We start from the raw sequence: 26,822 nt of genomic DNA on the forward strand, positions 1-26,822 counted from the left end.
CAACCACATACGTCACTTGTAAACACATCTCATTTGGACATAGATCTGTCTAGTCCACAGTTATTTTCAGCGTAATCCTCAAGGAGGACAGAATCTATATTTGACGTGTAGAAATGTACATTCTTGCTGTTTACATCTATTTTAATGTAGTATTATTTTTTCTGTTTGCACTCATAACATGACCTGGTATGGTATCACAAATCAGAGGTCCTTATAATGCCCCCACCGCACCCCCATCCCCCAGAAGACTAGCCTAAACTTGGCTACTGACCAAATATGGAAAGATCACAGATCAGCACCCATTCAAAAATCTGTGTCGTGTGTATTTTAAAGGACTAATATAATGTGCTGCTATGCCATAAACCAACTATCCAAATTAACAGCAATATCAAACCATTTTCTCTAAGGATCAACAACATTATAAAGTGGAACCCTTATGTAGAAGATATTTCATCTTAATTACATAAATCAGACATAGATTAGATGTAATCTATATTGTCACTGTGCAGAGTACACAACGCAATGTAGGCCTATTTAATCTATGTTCATTACAGCACGGATGCTGAACATGTTCACCCCCCACTCGAAATAGCATATCCTTCATTTTGTGGCATATTAGCCTAAAGCTAATTTAGATGTGGAATGTCGCTTTTTGCTTTATAATTCTTATCTTTTTTTCCTTATCCAGCTGAACTCATGTACTTGTAAAAAAAACGTCAAAATGAACAGAATGACATACTACACAGGGACATTTACTAATATATTCCAATTAATTCCATACTCATCAAATGAAGTATATGTAAAAACATTCACATAATGTACCCAGACTTCCCTTCATATATTGTTACAGCTCAGTTCAAGTTTGTTATTCACTTTGTAAACAGACAATCATACAATATCATTTTGGCCAAAAAAAATCTCAGGTTCGTCTAAAAAACAGTCTGTCTAAAGGATGATGGGAATCTCTCTGCATGTCTGACTAAAAACAAAAGACATCATCAAAAGGCGGGGTACTGGCAAAGACATATGCAGGCATATCTTGGATCAATGTGGCCAATCACACTCCCACGGTTGTGACTCCGGGGGTGTCAGGCACTTCCCGAGCTTCTCACACCCAGGAGGAGACCAGTTCTGTGGGACAAAACGAGCAGTCATTTCATTTCACTTACACTTGGGGGTGCTATTGTAACATGTAAAGAAGAGAAGGTCCAACATCATTATAGGTTTCCTTTGCAACTATAGCAATGTATGACAGTAAAAAACTACCCTGAACAAAGAGGTGGTTCACAAACAGTTTATGAATTCTGCAAAAAGAGAGCGCATATTTCCTAACCTCAAGTGCATGAAAATGTACCCTGTACATAACTTTGGAATGTTCTTTTATAGGCTACAATTGAGGTGAGCATATTGTCAGGGATGTGGATACGACATGATATGAATTAGGATACAAATACTTTCCAACACAGGTATGACTAAAGAAGAATAAGTCAATTCCTTTATTGTTATCTAGAAACCTGTTCAATCCAAAAAGCTGGGAGGCTGTGTAAAATGTAAATAAAAACAGAATGTGATCTGCACATGTTCCAAACTCAAATTTCATTGCAAAAGAGACAAAGACAATATATCAAATATTGAAAAGACCACTTTGACTATTTCAGGAAAATTAAACATTCAAGTCTCAAAAGTTGAGAGGGGAGCAACAAAAGGTTAGTAAAGGTGCAGGTGCAGTGAGGTTTCCATCACTCTGTGAAAACCTGAGTGGGCAAATAATGCAACAATAGAAGAATAATCCTCCTCAATGTGAAACTGTGAAGAATTTGGGGATTTCATCATCTATAGTACATAATAGTAAAATATTCAGAGAAGTATTTCAAGGGGCATGGCAGGGCTGCAAAACAATATTGGATAGCTATGATCATTGTGACCTCAGATGGCACTGCTTTAAATACAGAAAATCCTTATATGGGCTCAGGGAAACATCTGATTGTATTGTCTATGAACACAGTTTGATGTATCATTTACAAATGCTGGTTAAAACTCTACCATGCCATGAAGAACCATATTTAGACATGATCCGGAAATACTGCAGTCTGATCTGGGCCTGAGCTGATTTAAGATGGACTGAAACAAAGTGGAAAACTCCTTGTCCTGTGGTTAGACCGAACAAAATGTGTAATTCTTTTCGGAAATCATGGACTCTGCTACCTCTGGGTTAAGAGGAGAAGGGTTGTCTAACTTGTTAAAGTGCACTGTTCAAAAGACAGCATCTATGATGGTATGGGGGTGCATTAGTGCCTATGGCATGGGCAGCCTGCACACCAGGAAATGCACAATTAATACTTAATGATATGTAGAGGTTTGCTGAATGAATGCTGAATGATATTTTAGAGGTATTTTAGATATTCACATACGGTATATACATGGCTCCACATAGTAGAAGAGTCCAGGTACTAAAATGGCTGACCTGCAGTCAAGACCTGTCACACTATGTGTATCAAGTAGTGAAAAACACAATTACGAAGACCCCCGACTGTTGAGCAGCTAAAATCCTATATTGGGCAAGAACAGGGCACCATTTCATTCTCAAAATTGCAGTAAATGGCTTCCTCAGTTGCCAAATGTTTACAGACTGTTAAAAGAAGAAGTGAGGCAACGCAGTGGTAAACATACCCATCGCAACTTTTGAGACGTTCTGCTGGCAACATATTTTCCAGATAACATTAACATTTCTCAGTTTCAACAATTGCAATGTTGTCTCTGCACTTAATATAGGGTTTACATGATTTGCAAATCATAGCATTCTGTTTTTAATTCACAGTTTACACAGCATCCCAACTTTATGGAAACCAAGTTGTGAATGTGCCTTGTATGTATACCAAGACAGAATTTGATGTCGAGCCATGTCCCCTAAACCTAGCTGCTAACTCTTCCATGCTTACCATGACAGCCAGGTCACACATGTTGAGCTGAGGCATGCCAGGCACCAGGGTCTGCTTGTGCTCATCCACTATTGGGCCGATGCGTTTCAAAACAGCCAGGTACTCTTTGCTAAGAACGCTGAAACACAGAGAGGACATAGATCAAATCAGCAATCACAGCAGCTCAAGAGGAACAGATCAGCTGTTAGATAAGGCTTTTCTAGTCAAACACTCAGACAAATTATTTTTCAAAAACGATTTGCCTATTCAGAATATTAATATTTTTTAATTGTCTACACTATATACAGTTAAAGTGAGTGTTGAAATCATCAATTAAATTCAAGCAAATGGACATGAATTGTTAATGGTTGGCACACTTACTTTGTGACCCCATATTATCACCACCACCAACCATCCACCCAGACAGACATACATGCATAACACGCCCTCAGGACAAATCTCAATAGAATTGTCCATGTCTCTCCTCCCTCTCCATTCAATTATTTTTATTGGACACTGCGGAACAGACTTGCACATCATTATAATCAGCGTGCAAATCACCAGGGCTTAAGCCTTTCAAAGGAACGCCATCCTCAATAGAACCTGTAGGGTCAATGAGCGCCCTCCATGTGCGTGCAAGACAGCCCCACCCCGCCCCAAACAGTCATAGACCCAGACGTGCACACACACACACACACACACACACACACACACACACACACACACACAGCTAGCCAAATATTACCACTGCAATTACCCCCATAATGTGGTCACACGAAGCACCTGTGTCTGTACACTCCCTCTGGCCCACTCTGTCTCTTAAGCCAGCTCTCTGATTGGTCCCGTGGGGAGGATTACTTTGTATATATGTGAACGAGTGTGTGTGTATGTTGGTGAGTGTGTGTGTGTGTGTGTGTTGGTGAGAGAGAGTGTGAGCACCAGTGCGAGGTGAAGTGTCAATTAGTGTAATAACCTCAGGCCCTGTCCAGCTCGCGCCTCCCGCCCCGCTCCCCTGAGTCCCGCTCTCCTGGGGGGCCGCTGGGCTTCCACCACAGTCCAGCACCTGCTCCCCTGTCGTCCCCACCAGGCCTCGTCCCCACCCCCACATCCACCCAGCCCCAGCCCCATCAGCCCCCTCTCCCCTGCACACACTCTCCTCTCAGTCACCAAACACATTACTAACACTGGACTAGCCCCAATACAAAACAACTGTTCAATCTCAACGACAACAAAACAAATGACCCAACTAATTCAAATACAGACTGGATGTCCAAATATCCTTAACTGATGACCTCTGCCTTGAGTAGCAGATGTGCGTTAATGTTTCCCCCCTTCCTGCCCCACTCCCACCCTCAGCCACAGCCCAGGCCCCTTATTTAGCCGGCCCTCCCTGCACACAGCCTCCCCTCCTCATTCACCAACACAACACTCCAAATAACTGCTCTGTTTGAACCGTCACAACACCACTACCCAGCAACTGTTCTGTCTGAAAAAACAAACAAAAACCCAAATGTACCTTTTGCTTTGCCTAGCGGTATTTGCTGCACATCTAAAAGCTGATGAGTGGGTGTGTGTTCTATTCAGCACACTTCCATTACTCGACTGCTTCACTCCATTAGTGGGTGCCGCCTTCATCTCAAACACAAAATTAAACCAGTGACAGCTTGAAAACATCTAGTTCCACATACAAGCACCGAACAAAGGGGTTTTGCTGCTGGGCGGGTGGGGTAGGGTGCACGCTTTCTGCTCATCGGAAGCCCTCAAACCCCTCGTCGTTAATCAATAATTAACAGTATAGCATGTTTATTTATATGCCCGGCCACTTACAAACAATGAAAAAGCCATTGTCAGCAAGGCACAGTCATTATCATCCCTACAACCCTTAGACTGTGGAAAACAGAGAGGGAGAGAAAGGGGATTAGAATAAAACCGAATGCAAATGAAGGCTTTTGATTTATAATGCATGACACCCAGAGGGGCCAACCAGCATTGCTCAGGTGTGTCACCATACTGATTAGAGATGCATTACCCCTGATAGTCTGTTCGTCCATGCAAGCACACACACATACACACACAAACACGCACACACACACGCACACACATCACAATACAATATAACTCTTCATGAAGTTATATGGTTCTGACTGCAAAGTACTAATGCATAAAATCCTTTCTTCACACATGAGATACAGATCAGTGGTTATACACATTGAAGTACAATGTGTGTCTGCTGGTGTGCATCAAAAAAGCAACATACACGCATCACAGGGATTTCAGCAGCATGCACTCTCAGAGGCAAGCAGAGAAACAGACGTTAGATGGTTCAGATAAACGGCCCAACACGCCTGTATGCACACAGACACTCACTTTCACACACACACTCTCTCTCTCTCTCACACACACACACACGCACTCCACGAATGAAGAGATTGGGCAGAAAAAACTATTAAGTATCGGAGACCTTTCTATCCCCCTGCACCCTCCTCGTTTCCCCTGTTTGGAGATGGAGAAATTCTGGGGGTGGGTGGGGGTGAAAGTGGCCTTATTATTGATTGGGAGCTGAAGTGGTGGTTGGCAGCAGATGAGGCTAAAGTGGGCGGAGGTGAGCCTGGCTGGCTGGCTGGCGTGTAACTCACCAGAGCTCGTGCGCTAGAGTGCTCCTCTCACACTGACAATGGGAGTACTGTAAGAGGGGTGGGGACTAACCCTGCCGATAGCCTACAAGGGTCCAGCTCACTAGCTCAGAGTCACTGAACACTGTGATGCTGTGCCGCTATGTGCATAGTTCAGTAAATGATGGACATTGAGCTACCAATATCTTATTCTTATCAAACTTATCCTGGCACTGCTACTATAATTCTTATATCACTGTTCACTTTTCTCTTATTTGTCCATATACTTATACTATAATTGTTATATTACTATGCTTACATTTTTTTATTGTCCATATTTATTGCTGGTCTCTAGACTTTAACCCTGCACTGTTGGACTTTGCACTACCTACAACACACTTCTCATACTTGATCATAGTACCAATACGTACCAATACAAGTACATTCATGTGGATCCTTGTCTCAGTATCTTTATATCTTTATCTTTATCTTTACGGGAGGCTGGAGCTCTTCACCTTTGGGGGAAATGTATGCAAAAAAGACCAGCCTCTGTGTGTATAAAACTGTCTATCCATATACAAATTCATTTGTTTGCCATTCGGTCATAATACCTCATCACCTCACTATACTTTTTCAGTTATACTAAATACTACAATAGTTACTTGATACACCATAAGATCACCACTATGAATTAATATAGAACAAACAAGATCACCACCATAATCAAACAATATATTTTTAAAAAAATTACATTTGAACATCCTCTACTTAATACTTAATATTATCCATAATCTCCCCAACATTTCCCCTCATTAGTAAATGAGATGTTCTATTAACAGGAGACAGTTGGTTACTGTGGGCAACATTCACACCATGACATTACTCCTCAAGGCTCCGCCCACATGCCCAGTATAGGCTATGACCTCACCAGCATTTTCATGAAAGATATGTAATTAATAGTGTGTGAGCCCTTTTTAGGCTCTTCAGACATGAATAATTAAATACATGTCTTACTTTAGTCCATAATTTGCAAACCTTTTTGAAATATTCTGTCGATAAGATGCAGCTTGAAAATAGTGTGGTTGATTTTTATTTCCACATTTATGGCGTCCTCCTGTATCCAAGGCTACCAAAAGCTAGACTACGTCTGTGGTTGGGGAGTTTTGGCACAATATACTTTCCCTTCAAACGTCTATCTTCATGCTATTCATCTTTCACTCTGTAACTCCCCACCAAGTTCTTTGTTTTTATTGACCCAAGATCGCAAAACTTTCAGAAGTGAATATGAGTTTGAATATGAGTATGAAAAATGATGCATATAATAATGTATGCCTAAGTGGACACTGCGGTGTAGTAGTGTATGTGAATGACTCTACTTACAGTACATAAATATGGAATGTTTACACCAAATCATTAAAATGTAACTGTTCAGAGAAAATATATTTGCTATAAACGTTCGCCACCGTTTGCCAAATTTGAACACACTTAGTTTTGAGAAATTGGGTTATGCTAACAGCAGTACTCAGAAGAAATCTTATCCTGGTTTCTGACAGATGCTGACAAGTGACAAATATTTTAGAGCGCTATGTACAAGACAGGTTGGAGTCTTTGACAAAAACACTGTAGACTGTAAACACTAGAATTAGTATTAGCCATGATGCTAGTATTTATCAAATATACAGGGATACGAATAGCCAGGTTTCTGTGTTCATATAAACACAACATCCTGAAGATGATCAAAATTAGAATAAGCCTCATACCCGGAATACTGAAGTACATGCAAACACGGTTACTGTTCTGACTGTAGGCAGAAATGGGAGGATATTTTAATACGTTTGTGCTTATACTGAGTGGTACTGATGACAAAGTCTGCACAGATTTGCAGAGAAGTCTGATTGTACACAAGGATGATTTTGTCTTCTGTGTGAGTGCGTTGCGTGCGTGCGAGTGTGTGTGTGTGTGTGGGGGGGGGATACACAGAAACAATCACAATCCATTCATCAAAGGTCAACCATAACAGCCATCTTCATCTCTCAAAACAATAGTGGTTGTCTATAAATGTGTCTGAAATGTGTGTGTGAGAGAAAGGGTGTATGAGTGAGTGAGAGAGAGAATCAGGGCAGGTGAGTATATATGTGTGTGAGTGTGTGTGTGTGTGAGTGTGTGTGTGTGTGTGCAGGCTCTCACTCTGTGGTCAGGAGGACTGCCAGAGCAGCTGAGGTCTGTCTGTGTGTGTGTGCATGTGTGTGCGTGTGTGTGTGTGTGTGTGTGTGTGTGTGTGTGTGTGTACCCACAGATCCTACATCATCTTAAGTGGCTCTTAAGGTGCAGACAGAGATGAATGAGTGGCCAAGGAGCACAGCGCCAGTGGCAGGCTGCCCAGAGCTGGGGACGGCACAGCAGACACCTGGCAGCACTGCACCGCGGTGGGTGTGTGTGTGTGTGTGTGTGTGTGTGTGGGGGGGGGTGGGTACAGGTGGAGAATGAAGGAAGACTGTCTCAAGGAGAGAGAGAGAGAGAGAGAGAGAGAGAGAGAGAGAGAGAGAGAGAGAGAGAGAGAGAGAGAGAGAGAGGTATGCAGGGATGGCTGGTCAGGCAGAAGGAAAAGGGGATGGCCAGACTGACCATTTCATCATTGCCCGAAAGCTTTTTTTACAGTTCTCCGACACACACCGACACACACACACACACACACACACACACACACACACACACACACACACACACACACCTATATGTCACAGTGTGCGTACAGATGAGCGGTATAGTGCCAGCATCCAGCTGTGACGCTCCTCTATCTCCAGTCTCTGAAGCGCAGCCAAAGACCCTCTACTGCATTCAACACAGGTATTGATTTCTCTCCGCTCTCCTCCCCTCTCCCCCATTTCAAGGACTTGGAATCCAACCAAGCAATAAAAAGAAAACAGGGGATGAAGAGATCAAAAACAACATTAATGTTTAATTAGAGTATCTCTCTTTGAAGGGAGGGAGGGAGGGAGAGGGGGAGAGAGAGAGAGAGAGAGAGAGGACAGTGAGAAGACAGATGAGAAAGCTAAGTACAAAGAAGGGAGGGGAGAGAGTTTCTGTTGAGGTGGAGAGAAAGCATGCGTGAGATTTCTCTTTTTTCTATTATTCCTCTGAACTCTCTCTGTGAACTTTTCAGTGGGAAGCAATAGAGACAGCCTGACAGACACCTGGATCCAGTCAGAGGTCAGAGTTGGAAAATGATTGCATGTATTGACCAGCTCGTCTTTGGCGTGGCCACATTGTCCCTCTCTGTCTGTGTGTGTGTGTCTCTCTCTCTCTCTCTCTCTCTCTCTCTCTCTCTCTCTCTCTCTCTCTCTCTCTCTCTCTCTCTCTCTCTCTCTCTCTCTCTCTCTCTCTCTCTCTCTCTCTCTCTCTCTCTCTCTCTCTCTCTCTCTCTCTCTCTCTCTGTGAGAGAGTCCATTAAACAGCACACTCTCTCGTTCCGGTTCTCCTAGTCGGTACTTCACTTCCATCAGGCCAATTTGTCTCGCAATTTGAACCCGCGGCGGAGTGGGAGCGGGAGTGGCGGGACGGCGCGGCGACGTTAGCGCAGCGAGATAGCGATCTTTTAAGGCGCTGTTTGCAATCACAAAGCGCACTGTTTAATCAGCTGCTCCGCTGACGGCCCCATCGATCTCCCGGCCCTCGCAGCGCCTCTTCGGGACAACCTGGATCAGTATTGATCGCATCGATTTGGTCCTCTCCCGACATCCTGCTGCTCCCTCCCCCTTACACACACACACACACACTTCCCTTCTGGATCCCTTCAATCCAGTCTCTCTCCTCTAGTCTCTGTCTGTAGTGTTTACTCTGGACTTCAGATCAGATATTTCAAAATATACCAGCTCTTAAAAATGAATACTTCAAATAAAGGTGAAAGGTTTGTATCCAGACTGGCTTGTCCCTGAATTTGTTTGCAACATAGCTGAAAGGTTTTTACCCTAGAAGCTCAACTCCCTGTGCTATGGTCATCTGCTATCCAGTTACACCTGTTTTAACTGGAACCTTTACAAGGGAAAGGGATCCCTACCTGATTGGGTATTTTTCCCCGGGGTCCGCCCCAGGTGGAAGATGATAGGCTGCATCGTGTGTTCTTCCTGGGTGTGTGTCGTGATCCCAGCCACCTCTTCTCCCAGGACAGAAGTTTACACCCTGTGTGTGTATGAGAGATTGCAAGTATCCAGGGGTCACTAGCAAGTCACTGGCCTACTTTTGCTGATGCTGACAAAGTTGAAATAAAGCAGAAAAACAAGAACACAAACAAATGGACAGAGAAATGCTTGAGGAAGTCAGTGTCACTTTGAGTACGCCCAATTTATGTCTTCAGTGCTTTTAGCAAGTGACAGCATTCCAACCCCCCTGTGTCTACGTGTGTGCGCGCGTGTGCGTGTGTGTGTGTGTGTGTGTGTGTGTATGTGTGTGTGTGTACTTGAATGCCTCTGCATGTGTGTGGTCTGTGTATATACAAGAGTAAAACCTTAAACCTTGAGGTAGAGTGTGGGTTCATGTGGAGATATATGCGTATATGCTTGTGTTGTTTATGAATGCGTGTGTGTGTGTGTGTGTGTGTGTGTGTGTGTGTGTGTGTGTGTGTGTGTGTGTATGAATGTGTGTATGAATGTGTGTATGAATGTGTGTGTGTGAGAGTTGTCTTCAGGTCTTGGGTCAAAGCCCAGAATCCCATTCCTCTCTACAGGATGCCCTTGAGGAGAGCATAACAAATATTAAGAGGGGGCATTCATCTGGAAGATGCTGTGCTTACTTTCCTTTGGGACCACACACACACACACACACACACACACACACACACACACACACACACACACACACACACTCACAGGGAGAGGGAGAGCGAGAGGGAGAGGGAGAAAGTTGATATTCCATGGACCCCGGCACACAGTTCTCTGAAGTTTTTCCCTCTCTTCTCCCCTCTCTGATCACGGAGGCATAAAGTATCCCAAATACCCACCGGATTCACACACGGCATCTCGGGCTGAATTCAAAAGGGGGGGGGGGGGGGGGGGGGTGCAGCCTGCAGAAGCTGATTAATAATGGAGCAAAGTAGCACCCGCCACCTTTCAAAATACAGAGACGCCATCTCAATCCTTAGACAAGCCTGGACACCGACACCCCATCATGACAGTTAGACCAAAGGGTCAGAGGTCAATGCCTCAAGGTATGGTGTGATGTGTATGTATGTGTGGAGAAACGTTGAGAATCTGCTTGGACTGTAACCAGCCAAACCCCTGCGGTGACCAAAATGAGCATCTTTCAAAGGTATAGCCTGTGGTTCTGAACCCATATGCTGCACTGTGGAATTCGGTAACTTCTCACAGTCATCTAGTTGTCCATTCAGTGTGTGCACTCCAGAACACCTCAGGGATTCACACACAGTCCAGTATTGCAGACCGCTACGGTAAGGGTTATTGACAAACCAATGGAGTTCTTCCGCAATAACCTTCACCAGTTAGGGGTGAATGGATGAATACATGAGTGAATGAATGAATGCATGAGTAAATGAATGAGTTATGAGTTATGCTATATGAAGTACTTTCATTAACCACAGTGCTCTATCTAAATGGAAAAAGGGGATTCAACTTGGCACCACCCAAGTTAACTCAGGGAGCAGTTTCACTCTGCCTACAATCCTGGTTCTCCTCTCCCTCACTTATGCCAGCGGAGTGGTAATTGTAGGGGGCTAAAAGCAATTCCTCCAGACTTGATAGACAGACGGAATTCGGCGCAAATAAAATATTTGCACATTATAGTGGTGCCATGGTAAAGCCTCGAATGCGGATGAACGCTGGATGCAACACACTTATCCCCCTGTGAAATTTCTCATTTCACACCTCAGTGAAGCACGCCGCCGCTCGCAGAAAGAGAACCACAGTGACCGGAGCCATTAAGCCCAGTCATTTCACCTAAGCTTAATGGGAAACATCCGCGCTTTTCTTTACTGCCAGTCAAAACAGGATCAACAAAACAAAACACACATATGAAAGTGGCGAGAAGCCTCTCCCGTACGAAGGTAAATGTTTGTCTTGGGCAGGAACTGAAAACAGCACTATAAAGATGAGAAATGAATTAAAATGAATTATAATAAAGCCACACATATTTTAGATTGACAGGTTAATTAGTAGAGCGCTTACTAACTACTGAAACAAATTTGTGATTTGCTCTTTTAAGCGGACAGTGATGCAGAATCATGCATAAACCTCTCAGCAACCCTCTGTGTGTTCTTTCTCTCTTTTCTCTTTCTCTCTCTCTCTCGGTCGTTCCTCCCCCCTTCTTCCCCGAGCCGTCCGATGTGCGCTCGGCCTCGCCGCGCCACTCGCACAATCGATAGGCAGCTCACAGGCAATCAGACGCCATTATTTGTTGAGTTCCACTTCAGTTCACATGAGCTGATAAAGGAGGCTCCTATTGATTCTGCGGCCCTTCAGGAGAGAGCAATTTAAGCGACCGATGGGGCATAAAACAAACTCAGGAGCACCAAGAGTACACGTAGGCCGGGGTCTTCGGGGGGGGGGGGGGGGGGGCTTACCTGAGGAGGGGCATAGAAGAGGAGGGGATAGAGAGAGAGAGAGAGAGAGAGAGAGAGAGAGAGAGAGAGAGAGAGAGAAAGAGAGAGACAGAAAGGAAGGAAGACTAGAGCATGTTTTTTTTAAGAGGGCACAGGTGGAGGGCTGAGAGAACGAACGCTCGCTCGCTCTCTTCCCAGAATGAGCTGAGCCAGGAGAAGTTGGCTGCGAGTAACTCACTGGGCATCGCATTAGCCATGATTGATGAGGCCTGCTTGGTATTTGGTAAAGCAGAGGCCACAGTGAAGCTACACATATTACGACCTCGTGGAGCCAGGCGGAGTTTTTCCAGTGTTTGATGCAGTAACAGTCATTACCCTAAATAGTTTACAGAGGTGTGAATTGAGAAGAGAAAACACCCTCTAAAAAAAGAAAGAAAACCCCCCCCCATAAATAAACAAATAATAATATATATAAAAACCCCACACTGACCTGATTAAACTCTTCCCACGAGTTGCTCCAAGTCCAATAGTGGGCCTTGTAGGACCCCACCCGCACCGCCATCATCTCATTGCCGCGGTAATAGAAGATGGGCCTGCGGGCGAGTGTGAAAGAGGATTTGGTGACTGCTGGACTCCTCCGATAAAGTCACCCAGGGGCTCCAGTGGACAGCCTGCCTGCCAGCCCCGCTGGATCAGCCCATTATGTGCTCTGTGGAACACCTCATCGACCAGGGTGGTCCTGCCCAGCCCCCTCACACCACCCACACACACACACATCCCACACACACTGCGCACACACACACACACACACACCACACACCACACACCACAAACACACACACACCAGCCCCCTGCTGTCCTCCAGTCGGTGGTCCCCTGCAGTGGTTGTATATTGTGTTTGTGTGTGTGTGTGTGTGTGTGTGTGTGTGCTGCTCCGCTCGAGCGGAGAGACTGAATCCATCTCCTCCGAGCCACACGGTGAACTTTAAAAGAGCAGTGTGGAGAGGGAGCATAGCAGGGGAGCGTCTGTGAGTGTGGAGGGCCCTGCCTTGTGCTCCGGGGGCTATGATCATGCAGTGTGGGAATGCTGTTAACGTGTGTGTGTGTGTGTGTGTGTGTGTGTGTGTGTGTGTGTGTGTGTGTGGGTCTGTGTATGTATGGGGGTTATGGCCATGGTATTTTCATCTCTGTGTGTGTGAAGGTCACAGACTGCTGGTAGGTGGTGGTGTGCGGGGGAGGTGGGGGTGGAGGTGGAGGTGGAGGTGAAGGTGGCTCCCCGGTAAGACGCTACAGCGGGACGCGCTCACCTGTCAATGAGAGAGCGGTTGAAGAGGACCGGCCGCAGGTCAAGTCCGTCCAGCACCCGGTCGTCTGGCGCTGCCAGTCCGGCCAGAGCCAGGCTGGTTGTGAACAGATCCATTGCACTACCCAGCTGATGACTCACCTAAGAGAGGGGGATAGAGAGACAGAGAGACAGACAGAGAGAGAGAGAGAGATAGTGAGAGGGGAAGAGAACGAGGGGGGGGGGGGACACCCTCTCTCTTAGAGGGAACTTGAAAAGCTGCCTAATTGATTTCCAGTTGGAAAGTTCGCACTTCACACGCTGAAAGGACACTATCAGTCCGCCAGATCTGTGGCACGACACACTCACAATGCAGAGCAGGATAACATTAGACGCCCTCAGAAAAGAGAGAGGTAGAGAGAGAGAGAGAGAGAGGAGAGAGAGAGAGAGGCAAATCTTTAAAGGGAAAGAGATTAGAGGAGGATGGTGGAGAGGAGAGCAGCCTGCCTGCTTAGAACGCTGTGACTCACAGCCGCTTAAGCTGTGGCGTGCTCGCGCACACACACACACACACACACACATACATAAACACACACACACACACACACACAGTAAGTAAAGGGATCCGGCTCCATGCATGAAACTAGATGTGACAGGACAATAGCTGGCCGGGCACAGGGCGGATGGGATGCCGCAGACCCAGTCAGCAGTCTCAGTCCTGGGGAGGAGGAGAGGAGAGAGGCCCCTGTCCAGCTGCTCGGAGATGCTGCTGCAGTCAGTCGACCTCCACCCTCCTCCACCCTCCTCCACCCCTGCACCTCTAATCTGCCCGCACAGGTCCACAATGAAGCACACAAACGTCTCTGTAAATTAGGAGGTAAAGGAGACTGAGAGAGTAAGGGACGAGGCAAGAGAGAGAGAGAGAGAGAGAGAGAGAGAGAGAGAGAGAGAGAGAGAGAGAGAGAGGGAGGGAGAAGGAGAGAGGGAGAGAGATGGAGGGAGGGGGGGTGGAGAGTGCAGGGTGGGAGAGAGGAGGGAGACGGGACAGTGCAGCTGGGAGCTGCAGTTTTATCTCTCTCTCCCAGTCCCTTTGCAAAAAAGCTTTATTTTATTTATAAACTTTGAACTATTTTCAGATAAAATACCATTTCCTCTTTCTCTCCCCCCCTCTCCCCCTCACACCACCCCCATCCTCTCCCCCCACCCCCCCATCCCTACCCCCACTCGCTGTCATCCTTGATCTTCCGTTCCATTCTCTTCCTGAGCGCGGCTTTGAGGGGAGACGGCAGCCCTCACCATCAGATAGCACTATCAGCCCAGAGCAGCTGCCTCCCGCCTCCCCACTGCCTATCGCCCACCCGCCCGCGCGTGCAGACACACACACACAGGCGCGCGCACACACACACACACACACTCAAGCACACACACGCGAGAACACACACAAGTACATACAGGAGCACAAACACACACACACACACATACAGGAGTGCAAACACACACACACACGCGCACTATGTGCTCTCACTCTCACACACACACAAACACACACACACACACACACACACACACACACACACACACACACACACACACACAACCCAATCTGGCTTCTCCTCTCCAACCAGCCGCTAGCAGTATCAGACAGAGAGTTGGTTGGGCTGCAACTCTCTATTATAAACCCATTCGGGGTTCAACTGTGATGGTGAACGCGCTCACAAACACACCAAACGGTCATGAAAGGACGACCAGAAAGAGCTGACAATTATAACTGAGCCAAATGCATGTCCACCATCCAAAGAAGTCCATATTCTGTACCACTGAAGTAAACAAAATTGCAGTTTTTCTCCTTTTTAAAAAGTTGACTCCTTCAAAAAAAAGCCTATTTCTTCATCTCCCACCCCATTCCACCCCATTTTATTGCACTTTATTCCTCTCCTGCTCCTTTTCCACTCTGTTCTCTTCATTTTCCTCTCCTTTATCCTTCACTCTCTTTTTCTCCCGCACTCTGTCTCTTGCTCTTTTTTCTGTCTGGCTCTCTCTGTCTTTGGCTTAATCCTGCTGGTAGTTATCTAAGCCTGCAGACCTGCTATCCCTGTCTAATGCACTCGGGCTGTGTGCCTCGCTGCTGATAAAAACACAACAAAAGGGATTGTGACGGGGGCTTTTTACTGCATGCATGTGTGTTTGTGCGGGGGGGGGGGGGGGGGGGGGGGTATGGGAGGGGGGCATCCTTCCACATGCCCTCTCTCTCTCTCTCTCTCACTCACTCTCACTCTCTCTCTCTCTTCCCCCCAATTCCTCCATCCTCCATTCCTTTTCACCACTGCAGGAATGCTGAATGCCTCCCCCTGATCTCTGTTCCCTCTTTACCTCTTCTTTCTACTGACACTCTCTCTCTCTCTCTCTCCCTCCCTCTCTCTCTCTCTCCCTCTCTCCCCCACTCTTCTGATTTGGATTCAATGACAAATTCCTTTTTTGAAACCGCAAAGATGTTCTGGCACGGCGCATAAAGGCTCGTGCGTGAGGAGACAAACCCTGGTGCGGATCAATGGCAGGTCTGGAACTCAAGTTTGAACACTCATCCAAGGAGCATCACGGGGGGACCGAGAACAACAAGACCTGCCACTCTGATTTACAGTGCCATTGATTGCTTAAGACCCTCTCAGATCTACTCGGAACGGAACAGGGCTATTTATGTGGGCACAGAGACACAGCATTCCTTCTCTCTTTCTCTCTCTCTTTCCATCACACACACACACACACAAACCAACAGATAAAAATAATCAATACGCTGCCCCAGTCATTCTTGTAAGATTGCGGAACACAAAAAAGGGGGGCTCAGACGAAAGGGAGTGTGAGCAGGCTAAAGAGAGTCCTCGCAGCTGCAGCCAGAGATGGAGTCAAACTGTATTTAACATCAGAGTGCCGCTGCTCCCCCCTCCACTCTCAGCTCCCTGTTGAATCCATTCATCCTCTGCCCATTCCTGCACTACCCAGGCAGCAGGTGGCACAGGCCTGCAGCTGGCATGGGCATATATATAACTTAACAGGCAGTGCCAGCTCCTCTACCACCCCAAAAATGTCTCCCCTCTCTCTCTCTTTCTCTCTTCCATTTCTCTCTCCCTCACTCCCTCTCTCTCTCGTTCTCTCTTCCTCTCCTCTTCTGTGTTTTTTCTCACTCCATGCCCCCCCCCCTTCCTGCCGTCCTTTATCCCCCACGCCTGGCATATTCAGATACAGAGCCCTCATTACAGCTCAATCCAACCTCAGCAAACACACAAACAGATTAGCCGTTTAAGACGCTTTTCCCCGTCGATCCGCCCGCCGCCCCTCTCCCTCGCCACTCCAGCGCGCTATCAGGGCCCTGCACACCCCTCAGATAGGAGCCGGGGGCCGGGCTTAAGCGCGTCGCACCGAACCGCGCCGCGGAGCATCGCGCACACACACACACACACACACAAACACACACACAGAGAGAGAGAGAGAGAGAGAGACCAACGGGAGCCTCTGCCTGCCTGTCTGCCAGCCACCCCCTCCATAGCTCGGTGCCACGCCACGCCCGCACACACACACCACCCCACACCACACCACACCAACAACCCACAGTCCCGCTGTCACAGCTGCCCCTAATACAATTAAAAGTCATTTACTGAACACAGGGATTGGAGCAGATCAGGGATGGGGAGGGTGGAGGGAGAGGGAGAGAGAGAGAGAAGTAAAGAAAGAGGAAGAGCGAATGAAGATGGAAGAGTGAGAAGAGATGGAAGGGGGAAAGAAAGTCAGAGAGAAAGAAACACAGATGGAGAGAGGGAGATGAGAGGCGTAGAGGGATGGAGAGAGAGATGGACAGGGAGAGGGAGAGGGGAATAAGGGACTTCCATCATGCCAAAGTACGCTTTGGACGGGCAATGTGTCCTGTGTGGACCAGCGGAACCAGCCGGCTACAAATGCAAACGCATCTAACACTTCAGTACATTCCTGATCTACAAACACAAACCGTATCACATCGCAAACACACACCTACACACACCATTACATATGCAGACAGGTACTCTATCAAACACACTCCACACACACAAACACACACGTTGACAGGCCGACACAAATGCCGATGTGTCCACAGGTTTTCAATCCCTCTTGTTGCACCCCGTCGGCATTGAATCTCAGCCGCGCCAACCCACGTACGCCGAGAAGCCCCTGCCTTTTAGTACCTGACGAAGCAATTAACACTGATACGCGCCCACAAAGTAATTAATGTTTGGTGTCTGTCTGTCTGTCTGTCTGTCTATCTGTGTGTGTGTGTGTGTGTGTGTGTGTGTGCGCTGTGTGTTGTATATGTGTGTGTGTGTGTGTGTGTGTGTGTGTGTGTGTGTGTTGTGTGTGGTGTGTGTGTGTGTGTGTGGATTACTGGAATTAAGCGACTGTAATCAGCGGCGGCTCTCAGGCGCAGCGCGAGTCCTCTTCATCTTTCCTCCTCGCGCCAAGCCGCTCACGCTCACGCTGCGGGGCGCTTCGGCGCTAACGGGGCGCCGTGACACCCACGGAGAAGACACGCCGCCATCTCCCTCTCGGCGCAGAGGAGGAGGAAGACGAGGAGGAGGAGGAGGAAGAGGACGAGGACGAGGAGCGCCAGGCGTCCTTACCGTGCCCGAGGGGATGTGTCCGGGCCACCAGGCGATGGCGGGCTCCCTCATGCCACCCTCGAACGTGGTCTCCTTCCCACAGAGGAATGGGCCGTTACTGCCACCTGGTAATGCAGGGAGAGACAGAAAGAGAGAGAACGAGAGAAAGAGATAAAGAGAACGGGAGAAAGAGAGAAAGAGAAAGAAAGAAGAAAGAAAGACAGAAAAAAAGAAAGAAAGAAATAGCAAGAGAGGAACAGAGAGAAAGACAGAGAGGAAGAGAGAGACAGGAAGACAGGGGCAGAGAAAGAGAGAAACAGAAAAGACAGCGACAGGGATGGAGACCAGCAGGAAGAGGAATAGAGAGAGAGAATATGCTTAATTGCAGACAGTACGAGTAGGGGGTTAAAGGAAATCCACTTGCTATAGTTCGGCTTTGGCCGTGGACACATGACTCTGCCGTACTCTGCATTGGCCCAGACATGACTGCTGCCCCGTTGTCCGAGGAGAAGAAGACAAAGGTGTTGTTCTCGATCTCCAGGGTGCGGAGCCAGTCCAGAATCTGGCCCACGCTGTAGTCCAGCTCCATCACAGCGTCCCCATAGCTACACAACACAGCAGAGGAACACACACATCAACGCCATCATCACACATGCTGTTTGGCTAGCAGTGAAATATAGTATTAGGATTGATGGGTCAGTGGTGAAGTCTAGTTGGATAGATGCTTCTTAAATGGGTATAGTGTGTGGTCCTGTGTATCACGTAGACTACACCACTGAGATGGGTTAACAGGTCAGCTTGAATTTGCACTTGAAATACAAAAAACAGAGTGGAAGAGAGGCAAATAAAAACAACAAATAGCTAAGACATGCACCAAACACATCTGTGCCAGTCTGGTGCTGAGCTGAGTTCATTCATTGTCCCCATCATCCACCCATACCCTGTTGAGTCTGGCAGCGACATCATGGTATCATACACCTGTGACGCATCGATAACAATCTAGTCTTTCCATGTACAACTGTGGACGTACGGTAGGAGATGCTTCACTCAAAAAGGGGGGCAACAGATAGAGAAAGACAAAGAGCAAGAGAGAATGAAAACGGGAGGAGGAAGACCGAGAAACACGGACGGAGAGTGAGACTCGGGAGAGCAGGAGAGCAGGACAGGTAGACACTCTTGCTCCCCTGACCCACCGGTCTCCAGCACCAGGCTAATACCTCTCTGAGCTGATCTATTTCAGCGTCAACACAAACCTCATTTGGCATTCTGAGGGAACGTCTGCTTAGTGGGGCCCGAGAGCCCCAGGTCCTGAGAGGAATGCTAAGAGATGGGAGGCGAGACTGGCAGCTCAGCCTCCTCCTCCTCCTCCTCCGCCTCCGCCTCCTCCGCCTCCTCACCATACTTTAGGAGAGAAGGACGTTTCTCTGGCGTGTTTAATTAACAACTCGGCTGATTATTCAGACCTCATGGTGGAGGGGGAGAATAGCCTGTGTTCATATTTATATTGTCTAACCCATTCATGAGGAGGGGGGCGAGGTGGGGGTGGACAGCATACTGGGAATCCAGTCAAATTTATCTCCATTACGGGCAACCCAGCAACTTTCTTTTTCTCTAAGGGGGAATACATCAACCCCGAGCATGTCTCAGCTCATGCAAATAACTGCACCTGCTTACCCCAGCCCGTCCACCCCCACCTCCACCCCCTACCCTCGCGACCAGCTTTGTGGTGTGAGATCACATTCTTTTCGTCCTTACCACTCTGCTAAATAGAGCTCCTACATCACCAGCCTTATGCTGCACTGGCACAGATGCCAACCGGCCCACCGTCCATCCCAGGGGAGGTCCACCACACCAGGGCCATAAAGCATCAAGCTCCCACTTACGACTCCGGAGAGCTTTTCACCCAGGCCCTTGTGTGGCCATGCATCTCGACTGCTCCAGTCGTGACCTTCCGGTGTCTGCTCCTCCGATAGCTTTTGTGTATCTATTTGTTAATGTTCTGACTGGGGTGGAATGTGCATGTTTTCTCTCACCGTCCTCTCTGGCTTTTCCCAAGAAAGCGCTTTGAGGCGTACACGGGCGCGTGGGTGGCATCCGGAGCCCAGTACAGGAAGAAGGGCCGGCGTGCTAAGGTTTGGCTGAAGATGAAGCCCAGTCCCTCCTGAAGGACAGAGAAAGAATGAGAGAATGAGAGAAAGAGAGAGGAGAGAGAGAGAGAGAGAGAGAGAGAAAGATAGAAAGATAGAGGGGCCACACAGCAGATAAGAACCTCCATCACCCGCCCCAGGCTCCGCCATATCAATGACAGAGGGAGACCAACATCTAAAAATGCAGCCTTATCGCGCTGATACCTCTGCCACTTACCTGCAGGTAGATCTGCGTAAGGTTTGATTCACCGGTTTTCCGGTCAATCTTGAATTCTTCATAATACCTGTGGAAAAGAAGAAGATTAATTCTTTAAAGCCTCAGCTCCAATTCCCACATCCCCCAACGCTTCAGACTAAGAAAAACTGATTTGACAGACTATGGAAAAGAAAAAAAAATAGAAGAAGGAACACTGTTCCAGACAATGCCTTGGGGAAGCCAAATTTAGACAAAGCGTTTTTTTTTTTTTGTTGCGAAGTCTCAGAAGAGCAGGGGAAACTGTTATGAAATGGCGCCGAAGCGTACAGTTGAGGTAGAAGACACGGAAAGCCATTTCTCTCCCTCTTCCCCTCTCTCTTTCTCTCTCTCTCTCTCTCTCTCTCCTTTCTGCTCGGGCTGTTCCAGGTGTCCAAACACGCTGCCGATGCCAACCTGTCGTCTCCTGGGTGTATGCGTGTGCGTCTGTCCAGGCTCAGGTACGCCACGCTGATTTAATCCACAGCTAAGCACAAAAATTGCCCGCCTGCCAGCACCAATGACCCCTGATGCACATATGGTTGTTTTGGAGGGAAACAAACAGGCGGAAAATGGGATACACAAGCACAGCTGGTACAGGCAGGAATCAGCTCACGGGGAAGAGCCAACCCAGTGGCGGAGAGGGAATGGGTGGATGCCTCTGTGCTCGGTTTGCCTGGCAGCTCTGCCGTGTAGGTATTTCGGGATACAGGAATGTGGAATGACACTGTACCTACCTTCCGGCCATCTCGGAGTTGTTGTAGACCGGGATGTTGGGCCTGCTGCTGCTGTTGTACGGACCGAAGTGGCAGTTAGGTGCGCCGAACCACTCGTCAAACCCGCGGTCCAGAGGTAGATGACCCGGCCTGTGGCCAAGATGCCTGGAGACATACAGCAAGCAAAGGGAGATAAATAATAGATAGATAGATAGATAGATACTTTATTGATCCCCAAGGGGAAATTCAAATTCAAATAATGTTAAAACATCACAATCAAACATCAGCAAACTTAAACAATTTTCAGTTCACATCTTATCAAGAAAAATGGCAAAAATGACTCACCACTTGCCAACAATTTTACTAACGTAGCCCTTTTTCTTCAGCATCTCTGGCAGAAGAATTTCCTCCTTTGAGATTCCCCCAACTATCTCCTGAGGTGTGTATGCTGTGTGAAGCACATTGACTTTGTCAGTAGGCATATTTAAAGTACATGATTCGGACACTCAACTAGCAACTAATACATTGATGTCTGTGGGCTGACTGGGACCACAAGAGACTGTTCTTACCATTCCTTGCATGAGCATTTGTGGTGTAGAATCCATTCCTGACAGGTAGCCTTCCAGTCATCAGAGCTGCTCTAGCTATCGAGACAGAAACACAGAATCCCTGAGTTAACTACATAAGAAGACGACATTCAGCCCAATGACAAAACTAGACCAAATGTAAATCCATATTACAGGTAGAATGTTTAAAAAGGCATTATGAATGTTGGGCATGGTGAAAGAGATATTCGGAAAATGTTAAGTAGTGCTGAGTGAGTTATTCACCATCTTCAATGTCAAACTTACTTATGGGGAAAAAATCATGTCAGTATTCAACTCAGTAAGCTGTTTAATCTATGCATGCTCTATGCTATTTATTCCTTTGAAAAAAAAAAATGCAAACTAAAATGCCTGAATATAATTTCGCAGTAAGTCATTCTTCGGTATTAATATTTAACTGGGAGGAAATAATGGCATTGTAGAACTCAAACAAAGAAACTCAACCTGGATATTGTGATTAGCAAGCCTACAAGCATCTCTGGCATTAGCGAAAATGGTAATTTATGTTCGGCAACAGAGCTCCATAATACCGTCTCCGCGGTGTAAACACAAAGCGCCAGGTATTGTGCTGCCACTCCTCCTCAGCCCTCCCTGGCTGTGCTCATCTGAGATTAACCTCTCATCAAGTCTTTATTTGCTTAAATATTAATTAGGCAAGAGGAAAGTCGGCTAATGATAGATCTCTTTGTGCGCAGCAAGTTTATTCAAATTCCTAAATTAGGCCCAATTAGCATATTCCAATTGTGCATTATCCATATTTGCATAATGAGTCATTCTCCTCCTATCACCCCTACACACACACACAGTCTCGTATGATTTATGCATGCAAAGTTGCTGACAGATTTCAAAAACATGAGTCTCCAATCACAAATCCTCCTATTATGATTCAATGTGAAATCACCTGAAAAGAGGGGTATGGAAACAACAAGCTTTAAAATATGAAGTCAAGAAACAAAATGTAATCACACAACAAATGAAACAAACAAAGCTAAGTTACTACTAAAGTGTAACTATATTATGTTTCTAAAAAAATATACATTCAAACCAACGTCAGAACAGGTAGACTGGAAAGGATTTAAAGCACACATAGCAGTTAAGCGCACAAACTTGATGCAAGTGTGGACAGACAAGACAAGGATAAAAAAGCCATACACATCATGTCCACTATAAAGGACTGCTGGATAAAATATATCTATGTATAACAAAGACAATCCACACATCAAGCATGTCATGTGATATATCCACAAAGTCTTTTGGCTCGAGATGTCATTGGCAATTACTTTTTTTCACAGGAACTAGGCTGTTTTGGTGTGTGGCCATTTGGTGTCACAACTCACAAGAAATATTGATGAAAGAATAAAATATTCCCCACCCACCCCCTGTGCTGGGCTACCTTAATGTGAGGGGTCCTAGAATCATCCTAACTACCCCTCCCCATTCCATCCGCCTCTGCCACAGTGATCCAGAGTTGACCAGAGTAGGCTTGGCTACTTACATGGAGAGCATAGTGGGTTGGCAGAGTAGAAGTTAGGGAACAGCATCCCGTCAGCTGCCATCCTGTCCAAGTTGGGGGTTTCTTTAGAGGGTTGCCCAAATACCCCTAAGTCACCCCATCCCATCTAAAACACATCAGCAGCTGTGATTTTACTCTGATGGCATCTATAAGCTTACACCCTTAAAGAATAATGATTTATCCAGTTAGTAAGCCTAGACTTTACAAACACAGAACCACTTTTTCTTATTCTTTCAATGAATTATTTAAGTTTAGAGAATGGAAAGTCTCTATATCAATGTTTTGCTTTTAAATGAGTTCTGCATTTTCTGGTAAGTTACATTTCTTTCGGACCTCTGTGGAAGACATAGCCTATAGCCTACCAAAAGTTAATAATGGAAATTAAAAACCTTACATCATCCATGAGCATGATGATGATGTTTGGAGTCGACGCACTGAAATCATCATCCCAGGTAGTGCTAGAACATACTAAACCGAAGAGAAAGGTAAATACATAAATGCGCGCTGCATCCATTGCAACTTGGACTCATAGGTGGAGGCGTCACATGCTAAAGTTTGAGGAAATGGTTAAGAACAGCCTCTCTCAGTCATGCGACTTGAAAAGCCTAAACTAAATTAAAGTAGCCAACCGATGTTCTCGTCCATTTAAATTTAATTAGGCTGTCGCTTATCTTAAACTGTATCATGCGGCATCTTTAGTCTGGTGGCAGTACTCATTCCCTTTGAGTGAGAAGCTTTGACACAGCGCTTTTTTTTGGTATACAATGGATCCCTTCACGACAAGTAGGTGAAGCAGTGAAGTCAGGAAAAGTAATGGGTAAGGTCACATGATATCAGTTTGCTTCCTATGTATGTCACGTGACCACCACTGAGCTGGGTTCCATCATGGCGGTCTGCATTGCTGTCATCGCAAAAGAGGTAACATTATGCTCTTACAAATACATTTTGACGATGGTTCAGTCCCGTTTAGACTATTCTTTCTGATGTAGACCCCAATTAGTTAATCGCTATATTGATTTTTCGATTATAACTCAAGTTATCACAAGCGTTATTAAAGTTACACCTGGGTTTAGCTGTGATAATGCTAACTAATATTAGCGTGTGTGAACAACAATAATGTTAGGCTGCTGTCATGCTACGCGGAGCAAAATTGATTGCAAATGTACCCTGCTATCTTTGTCTTTGATTTAATTGGACGACGATGTTATGTGGTTGTGGGATAGATCGCTGTGCAATCTGTTATTTCGTGAACAGTAGCCTACTACATAATGCTAATGTAGCTGTGACTTGATTCAGTGTCGTCGAATGTTTACAAACAATATCGATATGATTGGTTTGCCTGCCAGCTCTATATGACGACATATTGTTTTATATTTTACTGTAGCCTGTTGTAAGTTGGACATTGACATTGCTTATGAATCCCCTTTAGCTATGACTTGATCTACCGTCTGCAGTTGGTATCATATGTACAGCCTACGTGGCAGACACCTTCAAACACGAATATTTTGTATCTAGCTGCTAGATCAAATGCATTGTATGCAGCAGCGATACATTTTCTGAAATCAATGGCTTGCATGCATTTTTAAATGTTAACGTATTTTCTCTTTGCAGAACTACCCTTTGTACATTCGTAGCGTTCCCTCACAGAATGAGCTGAAGTTTCATTATACTGTGCATACGTCTTTGGATGTAGTAGAAGAGAAAATATCAGCAGTAGGTAAAGCCATGGCAGACCAGAGGGAACTTTACCTTGGATTGTTGTATCCCACGGAGGACTACAAAGTGTATCCTTTATCTAAAAACCCCAGATGAAATTCACAGACCATGTTAGCCTTGATTCATTTTAGGCCTACCGCCTATTCTTTCACTCAAATATATGGCATTTGAGGGTGTTTTTGGGAGGTAACCAGCTACGCCATGCTGTTGGAGGTGATCAAACGCTGCATCACCATTGAGATCACATAGTACGGAGCTGGGCTCAAGGGTTCTAAAATTATTTGTTGTGTTTAGTTGTATAATCTTTTTTTTTATATATAGCTGTCCATGTGTGCTCAATGGTAACTATAACAGGCTATTACACTTCTAAAGCCTACCTTACACTGAAAGTCTTTGACAAGATTTGGGAAAGATTCTTGAAAGATTGTAGTCTTTTGAGTAAAGCTTGAATGAGGGGCATTCATTAAAAGACTACAATCTTTCAAGAATCTTTCCCAAATCTCATCAAAGTCTGTCAGTGTAAGGTAGGCTTTAAGAGCACTAAAACAGAGACACTTATATTAACATGACACAAACAGGTGTCAAATGTAGATATTTTTTTTTACATTAATCACTCCCATGATGTATTTGAAGTGTTTATCAAAAGTAAAGTTTCGAAGTTAACTGACACCCAAAAACCCAACATTGTTTGCACCTCCAATGTGGTCTATGATGTACGTTTGTGTGAAAGAATGAAAATGTAAATATGTGAGATTCAAACTACTATTCAGTACTGATCTAGTTTTATGCTGCGTTTGATGGCAATGGGACTTATCCTACCTGAAGTGTACTAGCTCCTACTTTAAAGCGTTCCAGGTAATTGAAGTGGAATGTAAACAAAAAGCATGGACGCACTAGGTAACATTGGTTGACACATAGCGGTCTTGGTCTTCTAACTAAAACATCTTCACCAACTGTTGGAGCCGTAAAAGCACTGCTATCGCTATGTAGGGTAACTGGGTATAATTTTACCCATATATTTTAATTCTAACAGGTAATAATGGCAACATTTCACGCCATAATATGAAAAAACAAGTTGTGTTAAAATGGCAGTGTCTAAAACAGCCCTATACGTAGAGAAATAACGTGTATAGTGTATTCGTTGAAGTTTTCTTTCTCAGTGACTCGATGGGCACCGCCATTAACCTCCAATTTAATTTGGTGAGGTCAGGGTAGGTTGAGCTCCCCCGACTTCGCCAGTTGGAGGTTCCACTTCGACAGGCATTCCAGTGCACTTTTCTTAGTTGGAGGTAGGATAAGTCCCACGTCCCATATGCCGTCAAACGCAACATAAGGATGGGATCCTTACTTGGTCATGCACGTCACTGTCCTTTACGTGATGTCAGATATGGCTACGTGACAAATTCCAAAGTGAAGTTTGTCATAGTGGTGGATTCTTCGAACACATCTCTACGGGACAATGAAATTCGAAGCGTACGTAAACGTTTAGCAACATTTCACTCTTGAAACCTATCGGTTTTGTCCTCTGTGGAAATATTTATTTAAATTGTGGATTATCCATTTCATCTCTCTCTGCAGATGTTCAGAAAGTTACACAACTCCTTCACTGATGTGATGTGCAATCCCTTTTATAACCCCGGAGATACAATCCAGTCCAAGTGAGTGCTTGTCTATTATAAATAGTTAAGCTGCTGCTTGTGGATTGTGAAGTAAAAACCATATTAAGTCAGAATTTCATTTACAACTGATCAGACTTAAATTATTTTACTCTTTTCTAGGGCTTTTGACGGCATGGTTTCTGGAATGATGGTGCAAGTTTCCTAACCACAGCCTCAAACACTTTTGTACATAAGCTTTACTGTGTCGTTTTATCGTGTCAATTAAAATATTGTATTGGAACGGAATGCCA

General features: G+C 45.8%; 2 protein-coding genes across 2 annotated transcripts; one reads left to right on the top strand and one right to left on the bottom strand.

Moving 5' to 3' along the window:
• Positions 1-731: 731 nt before the first annotated feature.
• galns (galactosamine (N-acetyl)-6-sulfatase) lies at positions 732-23,992 on the bottom strand. Its single transcript, XM_062549600.1, is given in 16 exon segments — positions 732-1,131; positions 2,940-3,057; positions 9,588-9,615; positions 9,618-9,690; positions 9,692-9,709; positions 12,571-12,673; positions 13,388-13,524; positions 18,006-18,109; positions 18,450-18,589; positions 20,018-20,145; positions 20,349-20,415; positions 21,101-21,244; positions 21,425-21,527; positions 21,649-21,723; positions 23,180-23,303; positions 23,592-23,992. Coding segments are annotated over 16 exon segments (1,569 nt in total). The 5' UTR covers positions 23,712-23,992; the 3' UTR covers positions 732-1,044.
• Positions 23,983-26,822, top strand: trappc2l (trafficking protein particle complex subunit 2L). The gene is made up of 5 exons (XM_062549603.1): positions 23,983-24,115; positions 24,809-24,981; positions 26,299-26,386; positions 26,492-26,571; positions 26,692-26,822. Exons 1-5 carry the CDS (start codon positions 24,083-24,085, stop codon positions 26,735-26,737), a joined length of 420 nt encoding a protein of 139 aa, XP_062405587.1. The 5' UTR covers positions 23,983-24,082; the 3' UTR covers positions 26,738-26,822.

The sequence above is a fragment of the Sardina pilchardus genome, chromosome 11, assembly GCF_963854185.1.
Source record: "Sardina pilchardus chromosome 11, fSarPil1.1, whole genome shotgun sequence".
Lineage (NCBI taxonomy): Eukaryota > Metazoa > Chordata > Actinopteri > Clupeiformes > Clupeidae > Sardina > Sardina pilchardus.